This window comes from Enhydra lutris, unplaced genomic scaffold (assembly GCF_002288905.1).
Source record: "Enhydra lutris kenyoni isolate GAN:26980312 unplaced genomic scaffold, ASM228890v2 scaffoldscaffold6, whole genome shotgun sequence".
Taxonomy (NCBI): domain Eukaryota; kingdom Metazoa; phylum Chordata; class Mammalia; order Carnivora; family Mustelidae; genus Enhydra; species Enhydra lutris.
The window spans coordinates 1,126,573-1,136,202 of NW_019154090.1; the positions used below are offsets into that span (position 1 = coordinate 1,126,573).

The 9,630-nt window shown below is 62.7% G+C and overlaps 1 protein-coding gene across 1 annotated transcript; it reads right to left on the bottom strand.

The window, feature by feature from the left end:
• Window positions 1-1,475: 1,475 nt before the first annotated feature.
• Window positions 1,476-6,529, bottom strand: LOC111141599 (MRG domain binding protein). The gene is made up of 5 exons (XM_022494268.1): window positions 6,246-6,529; window positions 5,293-5,414; window positions 3,287-3,368; window positions 2,883-2,957; window positions 1,476-2,458 (listed from the first exon to the last, which is right to left on the bottom strand). The coding sequence occupies exons 1-5, from the start codon at window positions 6,391-6,393 to the stop codon at window positions 2,277-2,279; spliced, it is 609 nt and encodes a 202-aa protein (XP_022349976.1). The 5' UTR covers window positions 6,394-6,529; the 3' UTR covers window positions 1,476-2,276.
• Between the last annotated feature and the right edge of the window lie 3,101 nt (window positions 6,530-9,630).

A 9,630-nucleotide genomic window follows, 5' to 3' on the forward strand; every position in this document is an offset into this window, starting at 1 on the left:
AAACTGGGATGGTGAGAGCTGGGCAGGGCCTCAGGCACCTGTGCGGGCCAAGCCAGGGATGCTTGGGCTGGCCTCACCCCTGCCGAGGACTGCAGCCCCCACAGGCACAAGGGAATGGGGACTGGGCCCCCCAAAAATGCCTGAGCCAGGGGGTGGTGGGGACACCTGCTCTTTTGCCATGATGGGCTCAGTATGCCCTTTGCCCCTCCTCTCTTAGGCGTGTAGCAGACGTTAACTCACCAAACAAGGCACTAGGCTTTTCCAGCAAGTTCGAAGGGCCGTGAAGATACGGTTTCAGATGGGGGTTTGCCAGCAAGCCTGGGGAAGAGCCCCAATCTTTGCTGGTACCACTTGTGACCGCAGAGCTGTTTGCCCCATTTCCCTGAAGTTCTCTCCAGGGACTGGGCTTCTGGCAGGCGTTACAATTCCCACCACAGGACTTGGCCCAGAGCAGGCCTCGTGGGAGGGTTGCAGGGCACTGAGCTTGCTAGGACGCAGACCTCTTCTCCCCCTTCCCCCTTGGACACACGTGGGGCATGTTCCCTGCTCTGTGGCAAGCAAAGGGACAGTCCTGTCTGGGCATCTGGGGGTGAGGGCGGGGTCTGCTGTGCTGGGACAGTAGCAGGTCTCACGGGACTGCCTCTCAGACCTCGGGAGAAACGCCAGTGGCAGGCCCTCGTGGGGAAGTGGCAGTCTGGGACTCCATCCTGGGCACTGACCAGGTTCCTGCTCAGGGAGATCACGTGCAGGAGGCCCGCCCAAGCTCCCCGGTAGGAGGTCAACCCGCGCCAAGCCTCTGCTCCTGGTTCCAGCGCAGCATGGGCAGCTAGGCTGGGCACCGGGGTGCTCAGGTTCAGGAGCCCGGACACAGCTGGTCTTTCTGCGCAGGGTGGACTGGGCCCTGCTGGGGTGAAGGGGCGCCAGCAATGTGTTCAAGGCCACACATGTGATGGCGGGCTGGGTACAGGCCACTCTCTGACCACGCTGGGCCACTCGCTGAGCGTGAGGTTCCTGCCCTCACCTGGTGGGCTGCTCCATGGGCCAGGCTCCTGCTCCGAGTTGCTGGAGGAGGCTCTGGGTGGATGGGAATGCAGCTTTTGGGTACCTTGTCCAGATGAAGAGCCTGGGACCAGGAGGGAGGGCATCCTCTTCTCACTCTGCCAGGACGGCTGGACCCTCCTCCTCCGAGAACAGATTCAGCCCAGAGTCCCATGTGGCTTGCCATTGAGGCCCCAGACATCCCAGCTCCACCCGAAATCAGCTCTGCCTTGTTTGCCATCCTCGCTTTTTGTATTTGAAGGACCCGCCACACTAACAAAGTTTCCACTCTGGCCTTGTTTCTAGTTGGTGAACACATTGTATCAAGTGAACTCTACCAGGTCTCAGAGTGTAGGCTGCATTGTAAACGGGAAACAAACGCTTCCTACTGTTAGGAAAGGGGACTTATTCTGGCGCCAAAATCATGAGACCGCCGCTGTTCTTTCGTGCTTTAATGGTCGGCGCTCAAACGAAAGCACCTCAGCGGCCCGGCCGCAGCACCGCCCTCCACACACTCATCCGGCCTGTTCCCAAGGTCCCGGAGATACAAAAATAGCCCGTACAAACTCTGTTCCCGGCATATAAAACCGAGTGGAGTGTCTCAGTACTCACTACCGAGCACAAAGCATCTCAGGAAAAATACAACACAGGTTTAACTTCTGCAGTATTTTTTTCATATAAAACACTAGTAAAATAGGCTTCTTAAAAATTAAATAGTGAAATACCACCAAATTATATACATCGTTACAGTACAAGTGAGTGAGGCGAAGTCTCCAGTCCTCGGTTTCTCGGGTGCAGGCGCTGGGGGGCAGGGCGGCCTGAGTCTCCTTCTCCCCAGGGTGCAGCCCGGTTAGGAAGAGCAGCTAACAGACGGACACATGGACGGACGGGGAGAGCTGCGTCGTCCAGCAAGACCAGTGCTCCCCAAAGACAGAGCAGGCACCCTGCTCATCACTCCAGCTGTCCTGCTCATGCCCCGCGCTCTGCTCTGTGGAGCCCGGACCACAGCCGGGCCAGCGGCCAGCACAGCTGGGGCTCACCCACCGGTGCGGGGGAGACAGGCCCAGACCCCGGCTCTCCACAACTGAGCCAGCTCTGGCCTCTCAGGGCCCCCCGGAGCCCCAGGTGGCCACAGTGGGCCCCACGGGAGCCCCAGGTGCCTGAGGGCAGGCGGCGGGCTGGGGGTGTCTGGCCGGGTGACAGCAGAGCCCCGGCCCCCTGCCGTGGCTGAGCCACAACTACGTTCGGCGCCGCTTCGCGGCGCTGGGGCTGGAGGGGTTGCTGTTCGCCGTCAGGACTTTGTCGGTGACCCGGCTGCGCTTCCGCTTGTCCGCCCCTTCCTTGGACCCCAAGTCCGAAGGGTTCTTGTCTTTGCTGGACTTTTCTGTTGCTTTCCCCAAGCTTCCTGAAGACGAAAAAACTGGGAGACAAAATCATTTGGCTGAAAACAGAATATCCAGAGTTTTATTTCATCTTACCAAGTTCTAGAAGGCTGCACCTACACAAGGCACTCTGGGCTGGCGCTGCCACAGGGCCTGCAGAGAGCTGGGTGCCTGAGGACGCGCCGCCTCGCAGCCTTGGGCCGCAGGACCCTGCCCGCCTGCCCGCCGACCCTGCCTCGTGGGGCGCGGCCTGTGCCCGCTGCCTGGCGGCTGGTGCCAGACCTGAGGTCTCCGGGGCCTGCTCATAGTGCGGGCCGCCCACACCGCCACCCGAGGCTCCCACCCAAGTGGATGGAGGAGCAGACAGGGCAACCCTGGCCACAAGTGGACTGGACACCCAGGCTGGGGATGGGGGCGCTGCTCGCGGGGCCTAGGGGAGGGTCTGGGGTGCCCCCCACTCACCATCGTCAGCCCCGTTGTGGGGGTCCACATCTTCCTTCATTTCCTCCTTCATTTCTTCTTCAATGACCACTTTTCCTGTGGGGCGACAGCTGACGTTTACCAAAACGGTGGGAGACGTGGCCCTGCCCAATGCTGCGGACAGCTCAGGCAGGGGACGGCTGTGTGTGTGGTCCCCAGCCGCCGCCAGGCCGCTTTTAAAGAGAGCCGACTATTCCTGAACGAGCTCCCTCCAGTCCCCGAGGCTCCCGGACCGCCCCTTCCCCAGTCCACCTGGGCCAAGAATCACAACGCCAGCGACCCTCACCTCCTCCCTGAGGCTTGTGACCTTCACCCTGACATCACCACCCTCGCCGCATCCTGCCTCCTAACCCCGGGCCGGACCCCACCAGGCGGAGGAGCCTCACCTTCTCGGACTTCATGAATGATTTCTTCGGGAAGGACAAAGTTCCTCTCTGGGTTTGGGAATGGAAGAATCTCAGATTCGTGCTGATGGCAAAAATGACGATTTTGTTATAGAAACAAAGAAAAAAACCACGATTTTAGCAAGTCACCAAAAACGTGGAAAAGCCAGCTTCGCAGCACCTGACGGACGCGGAGTCACGGGGTCACGGGGGCTGTGGAGGTGGGCGGGAGCAGCTGAAAGATGTTCTGCTCTGCTCGTGGTCTGCAGGGAGCTGGGCTTTCCGAACAGACCCACAGAAGGCAAACCTACAGCGCCAGCCGCCAGCCAGCAGGGGGCACTCCTGGCTTGACCCCCCCTCCCCCACCCGCCTCCCGCCAAGGGCAGGATGCAGTGGCCGTCAGAGGGCAGTGACCATGCTGAGGAAAGGCCAAAGGCCAGGGCACCTCTGGTCTGTCTTCGGAGCAGGAGCCCACAGGCACGGAAAGTGCGCGAGGGGCAAGCCTTTGCCTGGCAAACCAGGCAGAGCAAAGAGTCGTCAGGGACACAGCGCTTACTAGAGTTCCACTTGCTCTACAGGTCCCAGAGGCCCCACAGACCAAAAGGGACAGAGACCCTGGAGATACAGGACCCCCAGCTGAAGGGAAAGGGGAGCTGGCAGGAAGGACTGGGACTATGAATGAGCAGACCCGCTCCTCTCTGCAGGCTGGGACCGTTCTGCAGCCGGCTGCCAGCCCACACCCATGGCCATCAGCATCTGCTGGGGCTTCGGCAGCCCCACGGCTCCCGGGCCTGTAGGTGCCCCTGCAGCGGGGGTCACGGACCTATACGGCCAAGGTCCCGCCTGACCCCAGCAGCAGCCCCAGGGAAGCCCAGGGGTCTGAGCGGGGGACAGCCTGGATGTCTTGCCTAACCCTGAACAAGGGACAGGCAGGAATAAGCTGAGGAGAACGGGAGAAGGGCTGCCTGTCCAGGACCGAAGTCCCCGAGTGCTGCCCTGCGGCTGGCCAAGGTGGTGTGGACCTGGTGCTGGGGGGTCCGTGTTTGTCTCCCAGGTTGCAGCTGGGGCTCCCCCAGGACAGGAATCCTGCCGCCCTCACGTCTGATCTGGCTTCTGGCTCCCACTGGCTAGAATCAGGTCCCGGGAAGTCCGGGGACCAGGTGACCCCGTGACGAGATGGGTGTGGGGGCAAGGCCCCCCGGGGAGCAGCTCCTTCAGCATGACAGCTGGGCCTTGTGGCCTTGCTCCCAGGACGCCTCCTGCAGGCTGAGCATTCAGTCCCCATAGCACAGCTGCCATCTTTGTCCCCTCTCTACGATAGACAAGGAGATGCAAATGACCTGCCCACAGGCCCCAGGGAGCAAGGGCAACACTGGGTCTGGACAAAGAAGACCTCAGCTGGGAGGGCTGGTGCGGCTGGAGTCAGTCAGGAGGCAGAGCCTTACCTCCCCCTGCACAGACTCCTACCCCTGTGCGTGCCTATAACTCCCACCCCCACACCACTCTCCAGGGGCTCTGGCCTCCTTTCTGCTCCTTGACGATCATCTCCCGCTGCCACAGGGCCTGGACCGCTGCTGCTCCTGGGCTGGGAACATCCGTGTTCCTTTGGGCCTTCCCAGTTGCCGAGTGAAGCTGCCTGCCTTCCGATGAAACCACTGCGGGGGCCTCTGAGGAGGGGACCCTTCCTGCCTGGTTCTCACAGAAGTCACCAGATTCACCTGACTCAAACTCAGTCAGATTCCCATCACCTTCCTGACTAGAGCACTGTGGGGCCTCCTGCTTCCTCCCACAGGCCTCAGCTCCCTGGTCATCTCCCTGCAAAGACTGTCACCAGCTACCCCACGTGAAAGAGGTTCTGCTCCGGAAGCCAGCCACCGTCACCAGGGTGGGGTTTTTAGTGAAACTACTTGAGCTCCCTGGTTTAATTCCTGCTGTCCCCTGGGATGTGCACAGGACAGAGGGCCCCCAGAGGAGGAGCTGTGTCTGGGGGAGGGTGGGATCTGGCTCACCAGCGCCTGCATGTCATACATGGTGCTCAGATGGTCCCAGATGACCTTGGATGGGACCTGCCGACCAATGTTCTGGCTGAACTTGTCCCGAATACAGATCATGTGGAAATGTCGGTTCACACCTGTGGGAAAAAGGAGTAAGCCTGTGAGAGGGGGCTTGGCTAGCACATGAGAGAGGAGGAGAGAGGTGGGAGGCAGGGGTCACAGCAAAAGGGTAAAGATAGGGGCAGGAGAGTGGATGTAGCAGATGCAAAGAGAGGGTTTAGGAGGGGTGCAGGGATGGAAGAGTACAGACAGGTGCGGGGCTGGTGATGGGGTGGGCGCAGGAGGGGATGGAGGAAGAATATTGGGGGGTGGAGGGATGCAGAAGGGAAAGAAAGCGGATACAGTAGGGTGGAAGAGCGCAGGAGGGGACAGGAGGAGTACAGAGAGTGGGGGGTACAGCAGGGGCGCAGGAGGGGGCAGAGTCGGCAGAGGTAGGGGGCTAGGCTAAGGAGGGGACAGAGGGAGGGTACAGGAGGGGCGGGGGAGGGTTGGCGGGGGGGGTGCAGGAGGGGACAGAGGGAGGATACAGGAGGGGGCAGGGTCGGTAGAGGTGGGGGCTAGGCTAAGGAGGGGACAGAGGAAGGGTACAGCAGGGGTGCGGGAGGGGGGCCGGCGGGGAGGGGTGGGTGGGAGCAGGAGGGGACAGAGGGAGGGTACAGCAGGGGCGCAGGGCCGGCAGAAGTGGGGGCGCTAGGCTAAGGGGCGGACAGAGGGAGGGTGCCGGAGCGGTGCAGGAGGGGGCAGGGTCGGCGGGGAGGGGTGGGTGGGCGCAGGGGTCGCCAGACGCAGAGGAAAAAGGCGGTGCGGGTGGGTGGGCGGGCGTAACTGGCCCCGCCCCGCGCCCCCGGCCGTTGCCCGGTCTGCCCCGCCCCCACGCGGGTCCGCGGCCTCCGCGGCGCTCCGCTCACCGACAGGCTTGTGGCCCAGCATGGCGTGGAAGAGGCACACCTCCACCTCGGGGCTCCACACCACCGTCTCCTCGGCTGGGCTGGTGGCCGCCTCCCCCGGCCCCTTGTCCCCCGGCGCGCCGCCACCGCCCACCTCGGCCTCCCCCATGGCCCGGCCGCCCAGCGACGAGCCCCCAGCGGGAGCGGGCGCGGCCACGGCCTCCGCGCAGGCGCACTTGCCGGGCGAGCGCGCGCTCGGCGGGTTTGCTCTCGGGCTCGTGCGCGGCGCCAGCGCAGGCGCAGCTGAGGGGCGGCTCCCGCGGCGCCCCCTGGCGGCCGGGCCCAGAGGCGCAGCGCGGTGGGCGCGGGCGGACTGCGGAAGCGCTCTGGCGGGGAGGTGGTGGCGCCGGCGGCGCGGGGCCCGGGGCGGCCCCTCCGAGCCGTGCGCTCCAGGGGCGGGACGGCAGCCGCACTTCGCCGACTGAGGCGCTTACGGGGAAAAGCAGGAAACTGACCACGCCCACCGGCCTGGGCTCCCTGCGGCCTCCGCTGCCCCGGCCGGACCTCGGCGCGACACGCCGCACCGGTCCGCGGCGGGGGCGGGGCCTCCTCCGGGGCGTGGCCAAGGCGGCCGGCCGGGAGGAAGTCCCGCGAGGAATCGAGGCATTACCCAATCAGGGCCTCCGGCTCCGCCCCGTCCCGCCCCAGCCACGCCCACCGGTGTTGGGGCCCGGGGGCCGGCGTCCGCGTGCGTCTCGTCCCGCCGCGCGCGGACTCTGGTCCGGCAGAGGTGCGGAGCGTTTCTAGGCCTTCGTCTCCTCCTGCGGGTGTGGGGCCCGTAACGGCGCGTTCCCCGGGGGTCCTGCCGAAGGTCGGGCGCCCCGCCCGCTGGCCGCTCGGGTGTTCGCTCAGGCTTCCTCCCCCTGCCGAGCGCTGCCCCCGGCCGGTGCGGGCTCGGGTCAGCCCCGCTCCCTCGGACTGCCCGGGAATCAGAGCGGGCTCAGCGGGCTGGGGCCCGAGTCCTCGCTGCCGAGGGGGCTGCTGGCGACTCGCGCCCCCTGCGTGACACCGGGGAGATGTGGCTCTCCTGTCCCGGGGTCCGGAGAGCGCCCAGGGATGGTGACCTTGGACCTGAGAACTGAGGCCTGGGACACAGGCTGAGGGGCGGAAAGAGAGGCCTGTGTGGTCCTGGTGCCAGAAGGAGGCTTGCAGGGGGAGCCCAGCTAGGGTCTGGTGGGGACCAGAACAGGCCAGGCCTGGCAGGCTGGGGAGGGAGCTGGGTCATGGGTGGTGGCTTCTGGAGATCAGTTCCTCGCGCTCGGTGTTTGACCATCAGACTGTCTTGAGGTTTCTCACCCTGACCCCCACGCAGGAGGATCCCACCTGGTGCCTCATGGGCCCACACTCAACCAGTGCTCCGCAGTGCCCACGCCGCCTACTTGTCATCCAGTCCATCGGTGACTGCTTGTTTGGCATCTGCCATCCCCACCAGCTTCTCGCTCAGATCCAGGGGCCAGGGCTGATCTGGCCCACAGCGGGAGGACCGAGACCACTTGTTCATGGACCGGGTAACCAACTGACCAACTCTCTCTCTTGATCCCTGAGGCTGAATGATCCCCCGTCCCCCCACTGCCACCTGTGTCGTCCACGTCTTCCAAAGATGCAGTAGGCCTCCCAAGTGTCCTCATCCCAGCAGCGGGGGCTTGGACCCCATGTGGGAAGCACCCAGGCCCTGGAAAGGGATCTCTCCCATGACCAACAAGCACACGAGCTGTCTGGTCTCTTCATCAGTCTTCTGTGAGTCTGGGTGCTGTAAATTATTCCCAAGATGTGCTCTGGGTTCTGCCCAAGTGGAGGTTCTTGCCTGGGATGCTGATGTCACCTCTGGAAGGTAGTGACCGTTGCTTATCAAAGGGCACCTGTCCTCCACTCCTAAGGGGACATCTGGTTCTTGGTTGTGAGAGCTGGGTTCCCAGGAAGGAGAATTTGGAAGGCTTTGGTCAGACATGCTCTTGTGTGTCCACCTTCCTTTGAGCACCCTGTCCTCGCCTCTGAGTCTCAGGTGGAAACGGAATCCTACCCCACCTTGGCTGGCACTGCTCTGTGGATCACTCCTCTGTGGCATAGAGTGGAGCTTACCGCCGGACATCAGAGGAGTACGCTGATGCAGAAAGCACAGCCTTCAGAGTTGGGGGGCCCGCTGTGGTGGTTCACGTCCACTTGCTCAAACATGGGCCTCCTCGGACCTTGTCCTGACATCTGGACGTCAAGGGCAACAGCATTATTCCCGTTCCTGGGCTGAGGGGCCTCAGAGGTGGGAGGTGCCCAAGGCACCCAGGGCTGCCAGCTAGGGTGGCAGGAATGTCCCATCTGGTGCTAGCTGTGACTTGCAGCCCACACATCTCGCCACTAGGGGACGTCTCCCACCCACTGTTTGACTCAGACCAGCACTCCCTACTCAGACACCCGCTGTCGGGAACCAAGTGAAGGCTTTTCCTGTTCCCTTGGAAAGAAAGTCCAATTCTTCACATGGGGCATATGAGGACTCACCGGGATGATCCCTTTTGTCCTGCCCACCGGGCACGGCTGTGCCACGTCACCTGCGGTGCTAGGCCTGGCCCAGGGACAGCAGGGAGCCGTGGAACACCAGGCTCCCGGCTGGTCACTGCAGATGGGTTAGGTGGCGTGTTGCCTTCTTTGCGGGGTTGCCAGATTTAACACATAAAAATAAAGGATGACGCTCAGTTAAATTTGAATTTCAGATAAAAAATGAGTAATTTTGCAGTATTGGTGTGGCTCAAATGCCGTGTGAGATATGCTGATATCCCAAATTATTCTTTGTCTATTTAAAGTACAAATCTAACTGGGTGTTCTGTGTCGTATCTGCTGGTCCTACTCCTTTTGCCTTAATTACGGTCTGGTCAGCAGCTTGCTTTGTCTTGGAATAGAGAGACTGCCAGGCCCGAGATGTCCCTTCTGCCTGTCACTGAAGTGAGCCGCGTGAATGAGGGAAGGGGAGGTCCTGTCCCTGCTGGCACTCATGAGGGTTTGAAGGGGGAGTGAGCGACTCAGGCTGTGATGGCCAAGGGCAGACCCCAGGCCCTGGCTTTCCAGGCGCTGATTTTGTGGGTGCAGAGGACCCCCAGGTAAGAACACACGACAATCAATTTCATCACCTCCCGCCTTGATGGGGAAGTCCTTTGTGCATGTGTGCGAAGAAAAGCCCTGCTGCGTGCACCTCGCACCCCGGGCTCTGGGACAGACCACCCCGAGGGGCTAAGTTGTGGCCGCCTGGGTTTTTGCGAAGGAAGCCAGCCGCTTGTGTCGCGCGGGACAGGTCAGAAATGCAGATGTTCCCACGCAAGCACGCAGCTCTGCTGAGTCTGGGTCGGGGGGCCAGCGCTCT

What these genes read in the sequence shown, in the direction of transcription:
- LOC111141599 (XM_022494268.1), bottom strand. Translation starts at nt 6,393, where the DNA reads ATGGGGGAGGCCGAGGTGGGCGGTGGCGGCGCGCCGGGGGACAAGGGG. An exon ending in GCTGGGCCACAAGCCTGTCG is followed by an intron (nt 5,415 to 6,245) that starts GTGAGCGGAGCG and finishes TTTTTCCCACAG; the next exon opens with GTGTGAACCGACATTTCCAC. An exon ending in CATTCATGAAGTCCGAGAAG is followed by an intron (nt 2,958 to 3,286) that starts GTGAGGCTCCTC and finishes GTCGCCCCACAG; the next exon opens with GAAAAGTGGTCATTGAAGAA.